Raw genomic sequence first — 24,004 nt, 5'->3', positions numbered from 1 at the left:
TCAGCAACATTTTTCTAGTACTGAAAAAGACGGGAGACCACCGTCCTATTATCAATCTCAAAGCACTGAACCAATTTATCACATACCGTCATTTCAAGATGGAAGGTATCCATCTTCTCAGGGACCTACTCTGCGTGGGAGACTGGTTCTCCAGATTCAACCTGAAGGATGCTCACCTCACGGTCCCAATCGCACCGAGTCATCGTGCTTTCCTGCAATTTCTCTGGCAAGGCAAAGTTTGGCAGTTCACCTGCCTTCCTTTTGGACTTTGCGCCGCCCCTTGGTGTTTCACCAAGTTAATGAAGCCGGTCATGGCTCTACTCCGTTCTCAGGGAGTACACTCCATCCGATATCCTGATTATGGCCCAAGACCAACATTTGCTCCGCAAACACACACACACACATGACCTCTGCTCTCCTTCAAAACCTTGGTTTTGTCATTAATTTCCAGAAATCAGATCTAGAATCTTCTCAAATAGTCCAGTTTCTGGGATTTCAAATAGATTCGGTTCAGGCGACTTTGAAATTCAAAAGTTACTCTCTTCACAGCGACCTCGGCTCCGCGAGCTTGCACACATTCTTGGACTCCTGTCCGCATCAATTTAAGCTATATTTCCCGGGCCTTTACACTACGGAGCAATGCAACGGTTGAAAACTTCCTACTTGCATCGCTCAACCTCTTACGACCAATTCATATCTCTGACAGACGAAGTTCTCATCGAACTCCACTGGTGGCTTCGCAATATGGAAGCCTGGAATGGGAAAGCGATCTTCGGATCTCAACAGAAGCCGATGCAAGCCTTCAGGGTTGGGGCGCTACATGTGCAATCCGCAGCTTTGCCAAGGACGCTTCCAACTGCTCCCTGGTACTTCGGATGGACAACATCTCCGCAGTGCGGTATGTAAACCGCCTCGGAGGTTCCAAATCCAAACTGCTGTCCGATCTCACCAAGGATCTGTACCAATTCTGCCTGGAAAGGAATTTGTCCATTCGAGTGGAATATCGCCCAGGACCCGACAACCTAGTTGCAGACTGGTTTTCACGTCATTGGAGAGATGCCAGCGATTGGCAATTAGACCCCTTCCTGTTTCACCACATTCATCTATTACGGGGGCCCCTCACTCTCGATCTCTTTGCATCTCGCCTGAACCGTCAGACAGACTATTTTTTCAGCTGGCTACAAGACCTTCTATCTCTGGCAGTCAACGATTTTCTGCAACCTTGGCCGCGGAGAGGAGCCTATGCCTTCCCTCCTTTCTCGATGATTCAACAGAACCATCACCGGGTCAATGCACTAATGGCCAAAATAGTAATAATCACTCCACTATGGAGGGCCCAGACTTGGTTCCCCACCCTCCTGGAACTATCAGTAGACTACCCAATCCTACTACCTCGCTCCCTTCGGTTCCTCAGGAACCCAACGGGCGATTACCATCCACTCGCCCTACAGGGCCATCTCCAATTGGTAGCTTGGACAGTTTCAGGGGAGCCTGGCATGTCGCGGGACTTTCGCGCACTGCTCAGACGCTCCTGTGGAATTCGTGGGCTCCAGGAACCAGACGAACCTACCTCTCTGCATGGCGGATTTGGGTCAGCTGGTGTCTGAAAAGGGACCTCGATCCCGTTTCAGCACCTCTTTCACCAATTTTAAATTTCTTATCATCCCTCTTCGATCAAGGTAAATCATACCGATCTATTAATATTTTTCGCCATTTCGGCAGCCCATGACACGGTTGATAATTCCTTGGTTGGGAAACACCCGTCTGTGTGCAGACTCCTACGGGGCATACGTTTGACGAGGCCACCTGCGGCTAAATACTCTAACTTCTGGAATATTTCTAAGGTTTTCCAACTGTTGGATTCCTGGCCGTCTAACGAGGCCTTATCCCTACACCAACTCTCTGCGAAATTGGCCCTACTCCTGTGCCTGGTGTCCTTCTGCAGAGTTTCAGACGTTCAGGCCTTTGACTCTCATGCTGTGACCTTTGCACCAGACGGTGTCAGATTTACTATTACTAGACGCACTAAGACTAATTCTTCCTCAGTATTTTATCCATACTTTCCAGACAGGCCGTCTCTCTGTATAGCCCTGTGTACCCGTTGTTACATTGAGAACACAAACTCTCTACGTGCCCCTACTGGACCTCTTTTTGTCTCCTACGTTAGACCTCACAAACCGGTCTCTTCCCTCACGATCGCACGCTGGATAAGATGGTTGCTTACCCAAGCAGGGATCGATCAATCATTCGGTGCCCACTCCGTTAGAGGAGCAGCCGCATCCTCTGCCTTTCATGCAGGCAGCTCGTTGGCGGATATTTTATCCGCCGCAGATTGGTCAAGGGAATCTGCCTTTCTAACTTTTTATTTTAAACCTACGTCACATGCGGCTTGTTCTGTTATTCAAGAGCGTTAAAACAGCAAATATGAAGCCTCCTGTCTTGCCATAAAATTAGGGATTATTCCAGTTTACAGTGAACGAATAATCTAAATTTTATTAAAGACAGGAGGCGAATACGTTCCCTCCCTTCGTTCACTATGGAACCCACCCCTAGGGTAAGTTTCCCTTTTTCTATTACTATTGCATGTACATCCTCTTGCAAATTGATTGTTGTAGGTATATGGTTTAATGTTAATCTGGTACAACCTAGCACTACATCGCATTTTATCATTATGGTCCTTTTAACCCTATCAGAAAATCGGAGCTATCACTTAAGTGCGTACTTATGTTTTTTCTCTTATGTAAGAGACCATACTTTCACGAGTTTTCTCTTCTTCTCTCCTAGTGTGAAAATCACATTTGGATCTGCTCGACAACACGTTTACATGGTTTACTTCTTTGCGTACACCTAAGTTATGGTTCCAGAATGTTTCCAGTTTACATAGTTGATTCTACTACTACCGCTGATCGGCATCACCAAGAAAGAGGAAGTGGGAGGAGTCTGATGGCACTATATTGTTGTATGATGTGTTGTATGATGTGATTGTATTGTTGTATGATGTGTTATGATTGGTTGAATTTTTTACAACCTTGTTAACTACTTCTTTGCTGCTGGGAGTTACAGTAAAGAAATATTCACCTCCTGTCTTAAATTTAGATTATTCATTCACTGTAAACTAGAATAATCCCTAATTATTAAAGGGACACTATAGTCACCCAGACCACTTCAGCTCAATGAAATGGTCTGGGTGCCAGGTCCCCAGGTTTTAACCCTTCAGATGTAAACATAGAAGTTTCAGAGAAACTGCTAAGTTTACATTGCAGGGTTAATCCAACCTCTAGTGGCTATCTTCCTGACAGCCGCTAGAGGCGCTTCTGCAAAAATGCAAAACCGCATCCAGCGTGCAGAACGTCCATAGGAAAGTTACGGTCAAATTTTGAATATGGGCTTAAAATGCATTCTAACAGCTTTAATTTGAAGGTATTCTCAGCCATATTGGAGGAAGGGTTTAGGAATTAAAGCTCTTTAATATGTAGTTACCTCTTTTTCAAGTAATTGGACAATTGACTCAAAAGCGGTTTCATGGTCAGGAGTAGGCTATTTGTTATTTCTCCATCGGTTAATCAGGTAAAGGGTCTGTAGTTAAATCCAGGTGTGACATTCACATTTGGAAACTCTTGCTGTGAACCCACAATTCAAAGGAGCTCTCTATGCAAGTAAAACAAGCCATCCATAGGCTGCAAAAAAAAAAGTCTCCAAACACTGGAAGTCCATCTAGTGGCTGACCAAGTGACAGCCACAAAAGACGGAGCAAGACAATATTGTAAACCTAGTCTCTTCTCAGAAAATTCTGAGCTGCAGGAATTACTCCAAAACGATTACTTGAAGCTTGTGCCCATTGTCCCTTTAATTCTCTGCAATTTACAGTTTAAAGGGACTCTATAGTCACCATATAAAAGCAAGAAAGACAGGTCCCCCAGCCTTCCTTCTTGCTTTTATATGAACTTTCATTAATTAAAAAAAAAAAATCGGTGTTTTTATATTAAAAACTTACCTCCGTTCCAGCGCCGAGCTCCCCGCTAGGCCGCGCCCCCTTTTTCGTCAAAATGACGAAATCGCGGGGCCCAATGGGACGGCTTCGCGCTGGACCAATCGCGTTCTTCATAGAGCGGCATTGAATGCCGCCCTATGAAGAACCTGAGCGCTTTACCGCGCATGTGCGCGGAATGCGCGTTCGCGAGCTGAGCTGTCTGACTGACAGCTCAGCTCGCTTTCTAAAATTATCAATAAGGGGGGGGACCTACTGTCCCCCCCCGGCCCCCACCCCTGTGCGGCGGGTGGGGGCCCTAAAATGATCAATGAGGGGGGGGACCTACTGCCCCCCCCGGCCCCCACCCCTGAGCGGCGGGTGGGGGCCCTAAAATTATCAATAAGGGGGGGGACCTACTGTCCCCCCCCGGCCCCCACCCCTGTGCGGCGGGTGGGGGCCCTAAAATTATCAATGAGGGGGGGGACCTACTGTCCCCCCCCCGGCCCCCACCCCTGAGCGGCGGGTGGGGGCCCTACAATTATCAATAAGGGGGGGACCTACTGTCCCCCCCGGCCCCCACCCCTGTGCGGCGGGTGGGGGCCCTAAAATTATCAATGAGGGGGGGGACCTACTGTCCCCCCCCCGGCCCCCACCCCTGTGCGGCGGGTGGGGGCCCTAAAATTATCAATAAGGGGGGGACCTACTGTCCCCCCCCGGCCCCCACCCCTGTGCGGCGGGTGGGGGCCCTAAAATTATCAATGAGGGGGGGGACCTACTGTCCCCCCCCGGCCCCCACCCCTGAGCGGCGGGTGGGGGCCCTACAATTATCAATAAGGGGGGGACCTACTGTCCCCCCCCGGCCCCCACCCCTGTGCGGCGGGTGGGGGCCCTAAAATTATCAATGAGGGGGGGGACCTACTGTCCCCCCCCCCGGCCCCCACCCCTGTGCGGCGGGTGGGGGCCCTAAAATTATCAATAAGGGGGGGACCTACTGTCCCCCCCCGGCCCCCACCCCTGTGCGGCGGGTGGGGGCCCTAAAATTATCAATAAGGGGGGGACCTATTGTCCCCCCCCGGCCCCCACCCCTGAGCGGTGGGTGGGGGCCCTAAAATGATCAATAAGGGGGGGACCTACTGTCCCCCCCGGCCCCCACCCCTGAGCGGTGGGTGGGGGCCCTAAATACAAAGGGGGGGACCCTAGTTAACCCTCCCCCCCCAAAAAAAATATCTCCCTACCTACCCCCCCTCATTATTTTTAGGGTGAGGGGGGTAGGTAGGGAGATAATTTTTTTTTGGGGGGGGGGGGAGGGTTAACTAGGGTCCCCCCCCCCTTTGTATTTAGGGCCCCCACCCACCGCTCAGGGGTGGGGGCCGGGGGGGACAGTAGGTCCCCCCCTTATTGATCATTTTAGGGCCCCCACCCACCGCTCAGGGGTGGGGGCCGGGGGGGGACATTAGGTCCCCCCCTTATTGATAATTTTAGGGCCCCCACCCGCCGCACAGGGGTGGGGGCCGGGGGGGGACAGTAGGTCCCCCCCTTATTGATAATTTTAGGGCCCCCACCCGCCGCACAGGGGTGGGGGCCGGGGGGGACAGTAGGCCCCCCCCCTTATCGATAATTTTAGGGCCCCCACCCACCGCTCAGGGGTGGGGGCCGGGGGGGGACAATAGGTCCCCCCCTTATTGATAATTTTAATTTTAGGGCCCCCACCCGCCGCACAGGGGTGGGGGCCTGGGGGGGGGGGGGACAGTAGGTCCCCCTTATTGATAATTTTAGGGCCCCCACCCGCCGCACAGGGGTGGGGGCCGGGGGGGGACAGTAGGTCCCCCCCCTTATTGATAATTTTAGGGCCCCCACCCGCCGCACAGCGGTGGGGGCCGGGGGGGGGGAAGGAGAGTAGGTCTCCCCCCCCCCCCCCCCTTCAACCACTATTGTGGACAGTCAGCTCCCTGTGGGTTCGGGCTTCAGCTGTCAGCTGAAGCTGAAGCTGTCAGCTGAAGCCACGCCCGCAGCAGTGCTGACAGGCTATCAGCACACAAAGCGCGTTCACAGTGCTTTGTGTGCTGATAGCCCGTCTGATGCATTCACCCAGAATGCATCGGACGAGAGGCCTTTTTAGGGCCTCTGAACTCGGAAGTCCCTCTGGTGGCCGTCTGATTGACTGCAACAAGAGGTGTTCCAAGCTTCCAATGTAAACACTGCATTTTCTCAGAAAATACAGTGCTTACAAGAAAAAGGCTCCGGGTAGCTGTAGCACTCACCTGAACAACCTCATTAAGCTGAAGTTGTTCAGGTGACTATAGTGTCCCTTTAATAAGGCTGGCCTTACAGGAGAGATTTACAGAGGTATTAAAAGCAGAATCTTTCCCAGTAAGTTTTTAACTAATCACACACATCAAATGTGTACACCTAGCACCATCACAGTCCTCTGCAGAGTGTCCATTTAACAGAGGAAGGGATCACACAAAACGATTAACGTGAGATCTCTATGCACCCTAGCTCTAAAACAGTGAAACGTTATACACCTCGGAGAGTTTCTTTTCTCAAACTTTATTTTTTTAGAAACCCACCCAAACTCACGAGGTTATACACCAGAGTGTGAATGGTTTGTAATTTAAAGTGAATTTTAAAAAGAACTCTCCACAATATATTTAGTTTTAACATTAGTGTGGCTTTTTTTGTTTACATTACCGATCTCCCAAGGCACAGATTTCCATAGCAGGGGTCTCTGACTATCCTGAAAAAGTAATATATTATGCCACATGCTATGTCGTAAGGTCAAACGGAGATCTGTAGCAGTGAAGGCACAGATCTTCTGTTCCCCTCCAGGCATGTGCTCCTTCCATCACGTATTACTTAGCTCAGGTTTATTTTACTGCAGAAATTGTGTGATAGGGAACATTACTAAGGTCAACCTCTCTCCCACATTTTGCTGTAGTAATTACTATTGCTGAGAAACAGTTCACTCGTTTTGTGCAACTTTAACCTCTTTTACCGCTTCATTCCATTAAACATGTTCTGCAGAATCCACTATAATCTGTTACTAATCTTATCTTCCTACCAAGCTAATATTTACAGAGCTCTCAGAAGAGTCACAAGCACCATTCTTGCTTTAATACACAAGTGGAAGTGTTAAATACAGTACTGTCTGGGGATCTGGAGTGGCTTGCCTGTGCTAAGCTTTATTTATTTGTTACTGGCATTTATAAAGCGCCAACATATTCCGCAGAGCTGTACAATTGGGAAAGACAACACAACAGGAACAGACCGATACAACAGGTAGAGGCCACTGCCCGTGAGCTTACACTCTAAATGATGATATTTAAGAACAGGGTTAAACTGTGACTGAGTTGCAAATTATGTCAGTTAGCAGTAACCCAAGAATCTGACACTTGGTTGAGAATAAGAAATCCAAAGGAACTGCACTGATTCACATGAGCCAAATTGGTGCTTAGCTAGATACTGGACAAACACCAGCCCAGCGCTTGACAAAGACCCATCTGTGGGTCGAAATGCTGCGGTGTTCCCCTTGTTCCAATAAATTTGCCTTTAGAGCATTGGAGTGCTTGGACTTTCTTCAACTGGTTTAGAATACAGATATTTATCTTTGATGGACTAGCAGGAATTGCCTGCCCTGGGCTAAGTCTGATGGGAGTTTACCTTTCCCTAGGTGGGCTGAGGATGCTGGGAGTAGAATGTCCCTGGCTAGGCTGAGCATGCTGGGAGTAGAATGTCCCATTGGCTAAGCATGCTGGGAGTAGAATGTCCCTGGGTAGGCTGAGCATGCTGGGAGTAGAATGCACCATTGGCTAAGCATGCTGGGAGTAGAATGTCCCTGGGTAGGCTGAGCATGCTGGGAGTAGAATGTCCCTGGGTAGGCTGAGCATGCTGGGAGTAGAATGTCCCTGGGCATGCTGAGAGTAGAATGTCCCTGATGACAATCCTCTGTCCTGCAGTTCCTTTACAACCCGTTGGGGGGCGGCAGAGCTGCCGCTGAATGTGACGCAGGACGTGTCCCGCCATCTGATTGGCTGTCAGCACTCCGTTGGTGGAATAATGGCTGCCTTCATTAAACACCGAATTCCGCTATCCCGCAGCCCCGGCCCGCCCCAGCTCTGTCCGCCCTCTGCCCCGGAGTCCCGCTCTGTCCGCCCGGCCCGCTCAGCGCCCTCGCAGCCCCCGCTCCCGGCAGCCAATCAGCGGCCGCCCTCCGCCTGTTGCTGGGCAGATTATGCTAATGAGGGCAGAGCCGCCATGTCTGCAGCTACCATTCTGAGGTAAGAGCAGGTGGGGATTTTCCACATTAATTGGCAGAAAGTGCCGGCCGGGGGGCGGCGGCGGGGCCCCGGCGGCTCACACGGTCCCCGAGGTAAGTGAGTGCGGGGCCCGGGCTGTGAGGGGCCCCTGGGAGCCGCCAGGAGCCGGGCTGTGAGGGGTCGCTCTCCCCGCCGTCCCCGTGCCGAGCGCTGGGTCCGAGCGGGGGTTGTTGTCGTGTTAGTCCCACCCAAAATGGCGCCGGCGCTTCCTTGCCCGAGTCCTGGGGGTGTCCGGCGGGTGATGGCGGGCCCGGGGCCGCTCTGCCAGCCGGGGGGAGTGAGGGAAGGCGGCGGGGAGGCCGAGCGGGGGCTGCATCCCGGGCCCGGGGACACCGCGCTCCCCCCGCCGCACTCCGTGTGATGGTACAGTCCGGCCCCCGCCCCCCTGGATCCGCTGGGCCGCCGCACCTGATCCCGGGCCCGGGGGGGACACCGCGCTCCCCCCGCCGCACTCTGTGTGATGGTTCAGTCCGCCCCGCGCCCCCTGGATCCGCTGGGCCGCCGCACCTGATCCCGGGCCCAGGGGGGGACAGGGCTCTGACAGGCCGGGAGAGGCGGGGCCGCCGGGACTGGGAGACTGTGTGACCGGGACAGGCCGACCGGCAGGAGGCTCTGTGTGCGGCCCTGCCCGCCGGCCCCGCCATGGAAACCGTGCACGATCACCCACCGGCCCGCTGGACTCCCCCCTCCCCGACATGGGGCTGCCCAGGATCACACGGGAGGGAGAGCGTTCCCGCCCTTTACCTCCTGCCTGGCACGTGGCCGGGGGGGGGGAAGACTATTATAATTATTATTATAATAATATGTCAACCTCACTGGGCAATGGCTGCTCCCATTACTGAGCCATGACCGATAATAATATTTATAATATGTAATAATATAATACACTGAGCCCTGACCTGTAATAATAATATATACACTGAGCCCTGACCTGTAATAATAGTAATATATATATATATATATATATATATAATAATACACTGAGCCCTGACCTGTAATAGTAATATATATAATATGTAATAATATATACACTGAGCCCTGACCTGTAATAGTAATATATACACTGAGCCCTCACCTGCAGTAATAATAATAATATATATATAATGTAATAATATAATACACTTCTGGGGAAATTGTGTGAAGTGTTCTTGCCTCCACCAGAAGTCTACAACTGGAGTGGGCGGAGGAACTGTTATCATTTATATAGCACATTTAATTGCAATGTTGTTGCACAGTTACATTAAACCATACATTGATAAAAACATTAGCAGATGTGCAAAAGGCTTTGTCTATGACATCACTTGCTGCTGCAGCCTTGCACAGGTCAGAGAATTTTGATGGTTGCCATCTTCAAATGGTCGTATTTTAAAAACTATAAATCCTACAGTGAAGAGCTTTATATTGTGAGAATCACAAGACCCAGACCTACATGTTGATGTATAGTATGTCTCTGAGATATTAACAATGAAGGCACAGTCGCAGTTTAGAAATTGCCCTTCAAATGTGAGCTTTGCAGAGTGGAGTTTCAATGAATGTCAATCGACTGCATGAGTTGCAAACAAATGGTCATATTGTGAAAACTATAAGGACTATGGCTTAGCCGTGGACATTTTTAGTGGCAGCAGGGATAGCTGAACGTTTTGATATAAGATTTGTGTAGGTGGGCCTGAAAATGAGGGAGTGGTGGCAGTTTAGAAATCATGTCCTGATTTTTCAGCTTTTGCCAGCTCCCACTCTAGCTTTGCCATTCATTCCTATGGGACAAATTTCGCCACAAGAACGACGATATTCCGAGAACCATTTGCTGAAACGTTCCACAAAGTAATAGCAATCCGATCGGGAACAATCTGCACGTTTTGGTATATTTTTGTCTATGTAGTGTAAAAACTGTGGGAGGAGTTAGGGTGGCAAATTTGGCTATAATAATAATAATAATAACTAGAAAAGCTACAATTTCTGGGGAAATTGTGTGAAGTGTTCTTGCCTCCACCAGTAGTCTACAACTGTTATTATTTATTTATATAGCACATTTAATTGCAACGTTGTTGCCCAAAGTGCTTCACAGTTACATTAAAACATACAGTTATAAAAAATTAGCAGGTGTAAAAGGCTTTGTCTATGACATCACTTGCTGCTGCAGCCTTGCACAGGTCAGAGTATTTTGGCGGTTGCCATCTTCAAACGGTCGTATTTTAAAAACTATAATTCCTACAGTGAAGAGCTTTATATTGTGAGAATCACAAGACCCATACCTACATTTTGATGTATATTATGTCTCTGCAATATTAAAAATGAAGGCACAGTCGCAGTTTAGAAATTGCCCTTCAAATGTGAGCTTTGCAGAGTGGAGTTTCAATGAATGTCAATGGGTGGCGCGAGTTGCAAACAAATGGTCATATTGTAAAAACTATCAGGACTATGGCTTAGCCGTGGATATTTTTAGTGGCAGCAGGGATAGCTGAACGTTTTGATATAAGATTTGTGTAGGTGGGCTTGAAAATGAGGGAGTGGTGGCAGTTTAGAAATCATGTCCTGATTTTTCAGCTTTTGCCAGCTCCCACTCTAGCTTTGCCATTCATTCCTATGGGACAAATTTCGCCACAAGAACGACGATATTCCGAGAACCATTCGCCGAAACGTTCCACAAAGTAATAGCAATCCGATCGGGAACAATCTGCACGTTTTGGTATATTTTTGTCTATGTAGTGTAAAAACTGTGGGAGGAGTTAGGGTGGCAAATTTGGCTATAATAAGAATAATAATAATAATAATATATATGTGAGATAACATTAAGTGGTCTTGCTATGCAAGAACACTTAACTAGAAAAGCTACAATTTCTGGGGAAATTGTGAAGTGTTCTTGCCTCCACCAGTAGTCTACAACTGGAGTGGGCGGAGTAACTGTTATTTATTTATATAGCACATTTAATTGCAATGTTGTTGCCCAAAGTGCTTCACAGTTACATTAAAACATACATTTATAAAAACATTAGCAGGCCCTGTCTATGACATCACTTGCTGCTGCAGCCTTGCACAGGCCAGAGTTTTTTCGCGGTTGCCATCTTCAAACGGTTGTATTTTAAAAACTATAAATTTCTACAGCGAAGAGCTTTATAGTGTGAGAATCACAAGACCCAGACCTACATTTGGATGCATAGTATGTCTCTGAGATATTAATAATGAAGGCACAGTCGCAGTTTAGAAATTGCCCTTCAAATGTGATCTTTGCAGAGTGGAGTTTCAATGAATGTCAATGGACGGCGTGAGTTTCGAACAAATGGTCATATCTTGAAAACTATAATGACTATGGCTTAGCTGTGGACATTTTTAGTGGCAGCAGGGATAGCTGAACGTTTTGATATAAGATTTGTGTAGGTGGGCCTGAAAATGAGGGAGTGGTGGCAGTTTAGAAATCATGTCCTGATTTTTCAGCTTTTGCCAGCTCTCACTCTAGCTTTGCCATTCATTCCTATGGGACAAATTTCACCACAAGAACAACGATATTCCGTGAACCATTCGGCGAAACGTTCCACAAAGTAATAGCAACACGATCGGGAACAATCTGCACGTTTTGGTAAATTTTGGTCTATGTAGTGTAAAAACTGTGGGAGGAGTTAGGGTGGTAAATTTGGCTATAATAAGAATAATAATAATAATAATATATATGTGAGATAACATTAAGTGGTCTTGCTATGCAAGAACACTTCATAATAATATATATGTGAGATAACAGTAAGTGGTCTTGCTATGCAAGAACACCTAAATATATATTACTACACTGAGCCCTGGCCTGTAATAGTGATATATATAATATGTAATAATATATACACTGAGCCCTGACCTGTAATAATAATATATACACTGAGCCCTCACCTGTAGTAGTAATAATAATTATATATATATAATGTAATAATATAATACACTGAGCCCTGACCTGTAATAATAATAATATATACACTGAGCCCTGACCTGTAATAATAATAATAATAATAGTAATATATATAATATGTAATAATATAATACACTGAGCCCTGACCTGTAATAATATATACACTGAGCCCTGACCTGTAATAATATATACACTGAGCCCTGACCTGTAATAATAATAATATATACACTGAGCCCTGACCTGTAATAATATATACACTGAGCCCTGACCTGTAATAATAATAATATATACACTGAGCCCTGACCTGTAATAATAATAGTAATATATATACCGGTAATATGTAATAATATAATACACTGAGCCCTGACCTGTAATAATTATATATGTTATAATATATACTCTGATCCCTGACCTGTAATAATAATATATACACTAAACCCTGACCTGTAATAATAGTAATATATGTAATAATATAATACACAGAGCCCTGACCTGTAATAATAATATATAATATAATATATACACTGAGCCCTCACCTCTAATAATAATATATACACTAAACCCTGACCTGTAATAATAGTAATATATGTAATAATATAATACACAGAGCCCTGACCTGTAATAATATATAATAATATAATATATACACTGAGCCCTCACCTGTAATAATAATAGTATATATAAAATATGTAATAATATAATAATACACTGAGCTCTGACCTGTAATAACATATGATGTTATAATACACTGAGCCCTCATCTGTATGTGAACAGCACAGGGTAATGGCGGCTCCTATTACCTGGTCGAAATGTCGTACAATACCACCAGTGTGTCCACTTTCCAAACTCTGTTAGAGTGCAGCGCTCTATAAGTATTAAATTAACTACACTTACCCTTTTTAGTGATGAGGGGCTGGAAGTATATCATATATATACTTATATATAGAGAGAGAGATTATACTATGCATGATATTGGTGAATTAATTGTTTTACGTGGCGGGGTTTAACTTGGTTTCCTACAGATTTTTCTAAGATTCCTTTGCAAGGAAATAAAACAGTGTTGCATGATTAGATCATTTGCTGGGAGTTTTTTTGTAGAGTAAGAACGGTATGTGGTGTCTCCGGTCTCTTTAACCCCTTAAGGACCAAACTTCTGGAATAAAAGGGAATCATGACATGTCACACACGTCATGTGTCCTTAAGGGGTTAATCCATTATCTGCCAGAAATGTAGATTAACATTAAACCTTTTATGAGAAGATATTTTTAGTTGAATGAACCATAGGCCAAGTTAATTATAAATAATAGTAACTTTTGTTTTACTTTAGAGAGGCAATTTAATACGTCACTGCGATCATTACTGAGCTGTTTTAAATGGATCTCATGTTAATGTACTGTGGTGGGATGATGGTACAGCATGCGTTGATGAGTGGAGCCATTGATTTAAAACCAGGGAACTTACTCCTGCGTTAAAGGTTTCTGTCTGCAATATAACTGCAGAAGTAGCGTTCTCTTAGGAGGCATCACATGTTTTTGTGTAAACATTATTTGTGAATTTGGCGTATTCTGCAATAACCGAAATATAACAGGACCTGTTTACTTTCTATACTATTATTATTATTATTTTCTTAATATACTAATCATACCTGTTTTTCTTTTCTGTGAATAACTTTTACTTTCAATCAAGATATAAATCTTTTAATTGACTTGTTGCACATTCTTGCGAAGCTATTCATTATTTAAAAAGGGGGAAAAAAATTGTGAGAATGTCATGTGATATGGTTACATTTGGCTAAGCATCATGGGAAATATAAAACAAAAAGAGAATTAGAGGATGCCCAAACCAAAAATATAGTTCTAAAATATCTGGTTTGCCAGGCCCATCAACTGTCATGGGTGATGGGATAAAATGTCGTCTCTTGCTGTGCTAGATCTGTGAAATGTTGTCAAGTATTCCATATACATATACACACATGGACCATCCATCCCCTTCTCCTAGTTTAAAGGCATCCCGTCCCCACTTCACAAGTCCTGTTTTTAAGGTCTCAACAGCATTATAGTCCTGAGGAACACGTCACTGGCTGAGCATTTGTGGTTTATAGTTAATCCTTTATTGTGGATTGTGCAGAATATGGCATTTACCTGCATCCTTTAGGCAGAGGGAAGGCACCATTTGTGTGGATTACTGCATCTCTTCCTTTCCAGCAATCTAGAGTTATTGTCACACAGCCCTACAAATTAATCATGCTTGTGCCATGTCAGAAATGATATGTAGGCGTGTGAAGGATGGAGAAAAATGAGGTCTCTGGCAGTAAAGCATAGTGAAATTAAAAGATTTGAGAGAGTACATTCTGCTTGGATGTCAGTCATATAACAAACCAAGTACCGTCATCCAGCCGAGTCTGGGGACTCTGTTCTATCTGGGGGCTAAAAGTATCCTTTTAGCTTTCACCACATAGCTGGTCGTGTGTAGGAATGATTACAAGCCATCATTTCCCTCAAACTGACTGGATATATTTGTAAAATAAGTTAACAAAGGCATGTTATAGTAATGATTTACATAACCCTCTGTTATTGCTGCTGGTTCCCAAGCCGTGAAGATGTTGAGCTGCGATGACTGTCGGATTCCATGCTTGATCATTTTTGCTCTTGCTGTGAATTGATATCAACTGGCACTGTATTCCTTTTTTTTTTTTAATTTTTTGATATAATATCCTCGCTGCCAAGAAATTTTCAAAATGATGTTCCCTCTGTGTGTCTGCTGGGATAGTTGCTAGAGAGATGAAAGTTTCATCATTCACATTGTAATAAAGGTAGTGCAATACGTGAACCGGCTAGTCGTTTTTGTTTTTTAAAATTGACGTCTTGTAGTCACCTCTCATTTTGTAGGTAATTAAAAACCATATCTGTATTGTTAAAAGTAAGTCCGATATATTGCAACTCTTTCGTTATTAGCCACCAAAGGTTGTTTCAGAATGACTTTTATACCCAAATAATTAGCATTAAAAAAAATCTCCTGAAAATTCACGAAACCTTAATCTTTGACGTCTTAATAAATACAATAATAAGTAAAGATGTGCATTTCACACCACCTGTACACACTAATCATTTACAAAATGCTGAGACACGGGACTGTGACAGATCACTTTATATTAATGTTGGAAAAGCAAAACTTTTATAGATCTATTAGCTTCTGGGTGCAAACCAGGTCTCCAGAAAATGCTGAGACAAGAAGTTTTAAAAGTGTATTAAACTGGCTAAGGGCAGAATGATGAATTAAAGAAATAGCTGGAATCTGAAATTGGGATGTGACATTTCGTGTGAGACCTTTTTGGGAAAAAATGTGTTGTGTTGTTCACTTACTCGGTGTGTAAAGCACACCGAGTCACTTCTCAGACATTCTGTAGAAAAATAAGGCAGCGATTCCTTGCTAGATTTCAAACCCATTATCCCAGTCCATGATGGATGGAAAAAGAACTGGATGCTTTGGTGGCATATACAAGGTCTCTCTAGAAAGTATCCAGCCATGTAATAAGAAAAATTGAGACATTTAGGATACAAGATACAATAACACTTCAGTCTCCCTCAAAGTAGGCACATTTGGACCTCACACAGTTCTCCTGGCATCTCTTCCACTATTCAAAACACTCTGCAATATCTTTTGTTGGAATCACCTTTAGCTGCCTCGTCGTATTAACCTGAATCTCAATGACTGTCTGAGATCCCTTCCCTTTCAAAGGTGATTTTCGTTTAAAAAAAAAAAAAAAGACATAAGTTTCAGAGTGCCAAATCTGTGCTGGGGGGTGGGAGGGGGGGGGGGGGGGAGGGAGACGACGGATGGGGCAGGGGACGGACACAAAAAATTTGATGCAGATTCGTTGGTCTACTAGCTCGGTCATTGTGAATGCAACAGCCACACAATGCATATGCTCACCCAACGGCGTCTAGCGCCCCCACTGACTAGTACAGTGAAGTCGTAATTGTTCATGCATGCGCATTTCAGTCCACTCTCCTTGGTGGCCAGGTTACTTCAATGTTGTGCAAACCGTTCTTGTTATATTAAGTGGTTGAATACTTTCTGTACAAACCTTGTATCAACCATTCATTCCAACACACCCTGACATGACAGCCCCATTATTAGTGTAACAAGGGCTGAAATGATTGAGTCCCCCCCACCCCCCACCCCCCCAAAAGTCACCCTATGAGTATCACATTTATAGGTATACGTTTCTCTAAAAAGGATGAGTAGCTAGAGGAGTATTTGTTATTAACTTTTATTATAATGTATCCTCTTATCTCTCCATATTAAATAGAATCCAGTGTTCTGTCAGGCCATCTCAAAGCACTGAGAAGCATTGTGGATGTTGGAGAGAGTTTTTATGATTGTCAGAAACTGCAGCATCATTATATTTTAGCCTCATTTAAAATAAATCATCATCTGGCTGCATGGCTCAGTAGTTTTCTTCCCTCCTGTACAAGTAATGAATCAGCAAGGCAGGTACAAGTGACACAGTCTGCGTGGGAAGCACAAGCGGCGATTGGCTCTGCTGAGCTTGTCTGTTACGCATTTTGCTGCTTTGTTTTGAGCTGTGGATGTCTAATACACAGAGCGGCGAATCTCACAGTTTTGTGATTGCTTTCCAAGTTGGACATTTAGTGATATGTGATAAAATGAAACCATCAATTAAATGTCATTGAATTCCACGTCTTTATTGTTTGTACCGTATATATCCATCTACTTACGCATGTGGATTTGGGTATTTCATATGTAAAGCAGAAAGCAATCTCTATAGACCGAAACTAAACAAGCTCAGTGACTGTCAACACTGCTATGGGATGTCATGGGGTGTTATTTAATTCCTGCTGGAGCTGCTATGGTCAAGTGTAATGTCTGTTATTTTGAAGCAGAAACATTAAGGAGGAACAACAGCTTAGCCTTCAAATGCTTGGAGTGTGATAGTATGTAAAGCAGATTTTTTTTTAAAAAAAATCCCTCCTAGTTTACAACTGCATCCCCCTTACCGATGTATAAATAGAGGCTACTGTATAAAATGGGCAGATATCTGCAACTCAATCCTGCTCATCCCTACTACTATAGAAACAACTACAAACACAACGTGCTCAAAGTGTGCATTGATCTGTTGATACTATTCAAAAATAAAAAAAATCAATCCTAATGTTGCAGAATATAGTGTGATTAAATTTACAGCCACACAATTATATTTATAAAGGGAAATGTTCCAATAATACATAGGAAATAGCTGCATGTCAAACACATATTTTCATCTGCGATGTCCCAACACTTGAGATGGCAATTTTACTATAAGTGGTGCAAATACAGGGGTTTTTTTCGGCAACGTGATCCAGATTCTTATTATTTCTGTCCTACTGATTATTTGTTGTCGTTAACACGTTCAGGGTGTTAAACTGATGCAAATAAAAGCCATCGAGGCGTAGGGTTAAGAATCACAGACTGTCTGTCTGTTTTAGTCCCAGCTCAATTGAAATGCAGGGCCGAAGAGATCCGTAGAAAGTCCGATTTGCTCTCTGGAAATATCTGAGAACATTGCAAGTGTGGCCGTCTCTTGCCAACATCAAACAAGTGATTAAATGCGGCAGATGGAGGACTTCTGCTCCTCCTAAAAAGGCCTCTTGTGAAGGAACATAACTAAGGTTTCTCTGTGAATATTGTTATGATGGAGTTTTTCCTGGGCTCAGACCATATTCAATGTTTCAACATAGGCTGTTCTGAGCATATGTCACACTAAAAATAGCCATAGCAACAGAAAACAAAGCGTACCTCATATGACAATCGCGTCATGAGTGTAATCATCAGAAATACAACATATGAGATATAAAAGTCACAGTCTAAATTTATACAAATTGAGATAACAGTTGGCTTCAAGTAATATGCTGCAATTTAAAGGCTCAGTCTAAGCACCAAAAAACACTTCAGCTTAAATGACATAAAGCATTGCGTCTGCCAGCTTTTCGTTTGAAACAAGCTCTAGAGCTGGCATTTTTTTCTGTTTTGTTCTCCAAAGGGCATATATTTAAAGCTTCATAGAATCGGAGCTCTGCCTGAAGACGATAGGGGTATTACAGTAACACTGTGCATGTCACAAGTGACTTGGTAGGTCCTCCCCAAAAAGCCTGACTGGTGGTTGTGCTGTCATGCCCCCTTAAGAGTTGCCCATGTGCAGAGTGCTTTTGAAGTGCCCCTGTGGACAAAATAAATGGAGTTTGTTTAATGTTTGGCAATTTGCTCATAATGAGCTTGTTGGAGACCTTTTTCTTTTGTCCCCAGAGGCAGGACATGAAGAACAGGGACCCAAATTGTAAACTGAACGATTGAGGACTGTTGGTAGTATGACTCTGGGGTTTACAAAGGCACCATCTACGTAACAATGGCATTCTTTATTGTGTTTCAGTATTGGATGTGTTTGATTGTTTGACAATACATTCACTCATAGCATGTTCTAACATAATCCTAGTATAGAGTTTGTGAAATAAAAGTAATACTTTAAGGAATTCTTTTTTTTTTCCTTCATGTAGATTATTGTTCTGGACTGCAGATCCTACTCTTAAAGTGGTATTACTCCAAAGGAAATTTTTTTTTGCAAAATTACTCTAGTTTCCCATTAAAATCAATTTAGGCTGGAATAGGCTATTTAGGTCGATTTGAATAGCAGCTGAGGATACATTCTGTTTGGTCTGTCTGTATTCATCCAACACTTCCTTTCACTAGAGTTCATGTGTGATTACTCTACGAGAGTAGCTTTGTAAATCATTCTACAGCAGTAGTTCCCAACACAGTCCTCAAGTGCCCCCTAACAGTCCAGGATTTGGGGATTACCCAGTTGTGTCTAAGGTGTTTTAAATAAAAAAACAAAACCTTTTAGACACAACAGGATAATCCCTAAATCCTGGACTGGTAGGGGGTACTTGAGGACTGGGTTCGGAACCCGTGTTCTACAGTAACAACCAATGTTTTCCGAACATGTTCTGTGCTTTCTTTCAGCCATGTTTCCAAGACACTGTACTGTGTGTGCGGACAAAGACGTGGCGGACAGATGAGATCTCTGTATTGATAACTTCTGTCAGTAAGTGATCATTGTCTGGGACCTCGAACCAAAACACATGATGGACCAGCACAAGGATGAAAATCCACACGTTTGGCCCACGTCCGAGGAACACCAGGCTAATGCTGCTCAGGTGAGGCAATGCTATGTTATAATGTTGCACAAATTATCCATATATTGTGGCTATAGGCAGCTTTCTGAATATTTTAATGTTTCCAAATCCTCATTCTCTCACACAGTGTTTATTTTTACTTTGATTATCAGTATGAAACAACGTAAGAGCAGGGCCGTCTCTGTGTAGGTTTCCAAAGTGTGGCTTTGTCAATGTACGATTTCATTTTGTTTCTATGCATATATTTTACGGCAGGTGCATTTTGTTCCTGATGGAGGTGCTGTGGCACAGATCGTGTACAGTGATGATCAGGACCGACCACCACAGCAAGTGGTTTACACTGCAGATGCATCATCATTCACATCTGTGGATGCGTCAGAACATACCTTGGTATATATTCACCCAGTGGATGGCTCCCAGGTAAGTGGATCAGAGAGCTTATAATATAGAGGCATCTACAGCCCAGATTTTTGACAAGCTTTTTATTTAGGATGGGAATGGAAGAGTAGATGGGATCTGTAAACGTCTCTTAATCGTTTGTTTAAAGACCAGCTGCTATGGTCGGGCAAATCTATATTGCATTTATATTTAGAAAGAATATGTGCAACGTGCATGAATTTGCTGTAAATAAGTATATATGTATAGAGAGAGAGAGAACTGTATTCAATATTGGAAGGCTTAATTTGTACCTGTGTGCTGTCTGCATAGCCATAGCCATCAAGTTGCATAGCCAACTTTATCTGTGTCTGCAAGTTGGGAACCTGTTTTCCCCCAGTGTTCACTGCTCTATCCCAGAATGGTGTGTGTGTGTGTGTGTCACTAAACAAACCTAAACACAAATGTCAAAAAAGTATAAGATTTATATATTTCCTGGTGATTTAACTAGCATAATATATAGACTGCATTATAATTGTTAACCTGAACCAGACATTATCTGGACAATATATACCTTTATTCGAGGCCTTTATGTTGCTTTATAATGGACCCTTCCACTTAAAAACTGCCACTTTATTTTAACAGTTCACTTTATGTAGAGTTTGTTTGTAAATGTTTTATCTTAATTTTCTTTTTCTTTTCAAGACACTCTTTACTGACCAGCCGCAGGTGGCCTATGTTCAGCAGGACGCTACCACACAGCAGGTAACACACATGACATAGAAACCTAAATATGACTTGAACAAAGGTGCAGTATTCCATAGAGACTAATTAATTCCATTTGCAATTATTATGCACTTTTTTTCTGTGCTGTTACTTAATTGCAATTTTTTTTTTAAATTACCTTCTTCTCAACAACGCAGTCTTTCTGGGTTGTGCTATTGGTTAACCAGGGCTGCCATCCGTATAAGGTCACACCTTACTTTAAGGTCACCTGTATTATAATTAAGGATGTGTTTAGCCATATCCAGGTTGTAGGGTCTGCATGACTTTAATAAAATAAACTGAGAAGATATTAAAGTAATGCAAGAAAATGTTCGTTCTGGTGTCCGAGAAGCAAATCACTCTTTCGCTTACTGTGCTCAGATTTTAATTTCTAGACATGCTACGTAGAATGTGCACTCCATGCAGTCCCCATGACAGTAAATGCTACGTAGAATGTGCACTCCATGCAGTCCCTATGACAGTAAATGCCACGTAGAATGTGCACTCCATGCAGTCCCTATGACAGTAAGTGCTACGTAGAATGTGCACTCCATGCAGTCCCTATGACAGTAAGTGCTACGTAGAATGTGCACTCCATGCAGTCCCTATGACAGTAAATGCTACGTAGAATGTGCACTCCATGCAGTCCCTATGACAGTAAATGCTACGTAGAATGTGCACTCCATGCAGTCCCTATGACAGTAAATGCTACGTAGAATGTGCACTCAATGCAGTCCCTATGACAGTAAATGCTATGTAGAATGTGCACTCAATGCAGTCCCTATGACAGTAAATGCTATGTAGAATGTGCACTCAATGCAGTCCCTATGACAGTAAATGCTATGTAGAATGTGCACTCAATGCAGTCCCTATGACCGTAAATGCTACGTAGAAAGTGCACTCCATGCAGTCCCTATGACAGTAAATGCTATGTAGAATGTGCACTCAATGCAGTCCCTATGACAGTAAATGTTATGTAGAATGTGCACCCAATGCAGTCCCTATGACCGTAAATGCTACGTAGAATGTGCACGCAGTAAATGCTATGTAGAATGTGCACTCAATGCAGTCCCTATGGCAGTATGTTTGGCATTGCTTCAGTCTGGTTTCCGCGCTAAGCACTCTGTGGAAACGGCACTGACCAAAGTATCCAATGATCTACTCGCTGCAAAATCTCGTGGTCACTACTCTATCCTAATTCTCCTTGACCTGTCTGCAGCTTTTGACACTGTTGACACTGTCTTCTCATCCTCAGCAATATCGGTCTACAAGATATTGCTCTCGCCTGGTGCTCCTCCTACCTCTCCCTGCGCTCTTTCAGTTTTTCTTTCTCTGGCTCTGCTTCTTCTCCCCAACTCCTCTCTTCTCCTCCTCTCTGTTGGTGTCCCCCAAGGCTCAGTCCTTGGTCCCCTACTGTTCTCCATCTATGCTGCCTCTTTTGGTAAACTCATAAACTCCTTTGGCTTCCAGTATCATTTCTATGCAGATGACACGCAAATCTACCTGTCCTCTCCTGATCTCTCCCCGTCCCTCTTGACTAGTGTCTCTGACTGCCTCTCTGCTGTTTCTAACTGGATGGCTGCCCACTTCCTTAAACTAAACTTGACCAAAACTGAAATTCTGGTCTTTCCTCCTTCAAGTGTTGTTACTCCTGTGTCTGTCTCCCTCCAAGTCAATGGTGCTACCATCAGCTCCACCACGCAGGCTCGCTGCCTAGGTGTTCTCTGTGACTCCGACCTCTCCTTCAAGCCTCATGTTCAATCAATCACCAAATCCTGTCATTTCCATCTCAAAAACATTGCGCGCATCCGCCCCTACTTAACGCCAGATGCGACTAAGGTGTTGGTCCATTCCACTGTCCTTTCTCGCCTTGACTACTGTAATCCGCTTCTCAGTGGTCTCACGTGCTCCCAACTTGCGCCGTTACAGTCCATAATGAATGCGGCAGCGAGGCTCATCTTCCTGTCCGCCCGCACCTCACATGCCTCACCCTTCTGTCAGTCCCTACATTGGCTTCCTATAAAATATAGCGCTCAATTTAAAATTCTGGTTCTTGCTTTCAAATCGCTACATAATGCTGCTCCCACCTATCTATCCTCCCTTATACACAAGTATGTCCAGTCTAGCCCTTATGATCTGCTGAAGACTTACGTCTATCTTCTGTCCGTACTCCCACCTCTGATGCTCGCCTTCAAGATTTCTCGAGGGCTGCACCGTTCCTGTGGAACTCGCTTCCCTCCTCTGTTAGATGCTCACCCAGTCTCTGCTCCGTCAAAAAATTATTAAAAACCCACTTCTTCATAAAAGCGTATCAATTAAACTGTTAATAGCTCCTAACTGATGCCTCTTCTGCAACTGTCACTAGTCTAATACTATCCTTACCTTTTTGTGTCATTTTACCCCACTCCCTCTAGCATGTAAGCTCATTGAGCAGGGCCCTCAATCACTCTGTTCCTGTGTGTCCAATATGTCTGGTTACAACTACATGTCTGTTCGTCCACCCATTGTAAAGCACCCTTGTGGAGAAGTTTAAGCTATGGTGCTATGGGGTTTCTGTCAGCCATGCACATGAACAAAAATGGTTTAATCTAGTAGCAATGAAAACATTTACTGCCAAATCTTTTAACAGAAAAATGAGAATGTGTTAATAAATAATTTCTGATTCCCGAATTGTAACATCACGCTTGTGCTGTTGGTTTGCAGGTGACTGTTCTGTTGCCTGCTTCGCAGAGCATGAATACTGCCAATCTAGCTGTCCTTAGTGGAGTCCCAGAGTCTGCGCAGACAATGTCACTGGAGCCAGTATCACAAGTGGACAGAGTACGCAGAACTTTGTAATCCCTTCTGTGTTGTTGATGTTTTTGGAGGGGGAGGAGATCTTTCTTTCTTCAAATATTTGGCTCTTACAGTACTTGGACTCGGATGTAATTTTGATTATTTTTTCAGTAGAGATTTATTTTTTTCCTTTTTAACGATATCATTAAAAAAAAAAAAAAGAATTATACTCACTACCGGGCATCGGGGATGTTTCTCCCTTAAGTGTAGCTCATGCATGTTAAGAATAATGATTAGTCGGGGAATCTATTTATTATTGCATTTTTCAGTGATTTATCTGTGTTTAGAGAAGAAAAGGGGATGCAGACATGTGTGGCTTCCTTGCTGCAGAGATGTTGTTGTTTCTATCCTCCCTGTTTAAACTTCTTCTTTTTAATTTATTTTTCATCTTTATTAAGAAACCTGCATGTGTACCAGGGCCATAACCCTTGGAAGCGCTATGTAGCCGAAGCTGGTACAACATTTTCAGCTCTAATGGAGCACATCTTTCAATTATTCATGGACTGTATAACCCCAAACCTTGCATTATGAATATTTTTTCAAGCAGAAGCATATTTTTTTTTTCTACCAACCCATGCTGTATTGGCACACATTAATAAAATGTGTTGGGTCAGACGCTCCTTTAACCCCTTATGGATTGCGAACGTACTAGGTACATCTG

General features: G+C 44.0%; 2 protein-coding genes across 4 annotated transcripts in view; one reads left to right on the top strand and one right to left on the bottom strand.

Annotated features, from left to right (window-relative positions):
• The window catches only part of TMEM45B (transmembrane protein 45B), a 122,527-nt gene that overhangs the window by 3,499 nt on the left and 95,024 nt on the right, over window positions 1-24,004 (bottom strand). The gene's annotated exons all lie outside the window — the stretch shown is intronic.
• Window positions 8,127-24,004, top strand: part of PRDM10 (PR/SET domain 10) — a 41,150-nt gene continuing 25,272 nt past the window's right edge. The window contains exons 1-5 of one of the 3 annotated variants that reach the window (XM_063436970.1): window positions 8,127-8,247; window positions 19,196-19,389; window positions 19,624-19,788; window positions 20,449-20,508; window positions 23,212-23,328. In XM_063436970.1, the coding sequence (XP_063293040.1) occupies window positions 19,315-19,389; window positions 19,624-19,788; window positions 20,449-20,508; window positions 23,212-23,328 (417 nt within the window). In that variant the 5' untranslated portion in view covers window positions 8,127-8,247; window positions 19,196-19,314. Of the gene's footprint in view, window positions 8,258-8,296; window positions 8,340-19,195; window positions 19,390-19,623; window positions 19,789-20,448; window positions 20,509-23,211; window positions 23,329-24,004 lie in introns of those variants that run through there. The other 2 variants (XM_063436971.1, XM_063436972.1) reach the window with 2 other exon arrangements.

The sequence above is a fragment of the Pelobates fuscus genome, chromosome 11, assembly GCF_036172605.1.
Source record: "Pelobates fuscus isolate aPelFus1 chromosome 11, aPelFus1.pri, whole genome shotgun sequence".
Lineage (NCBI taxonomy): Eukaryota > Metazoa > Chordata > Amphibia > Anura > Pelobatidae > Pelobates > Pelobates fuscus.
The sequence above is the reverse complement of the archived record's forward strand: the minus strand, read 5'-3'. Positions and strand labels throughout refer to the sequence as shown.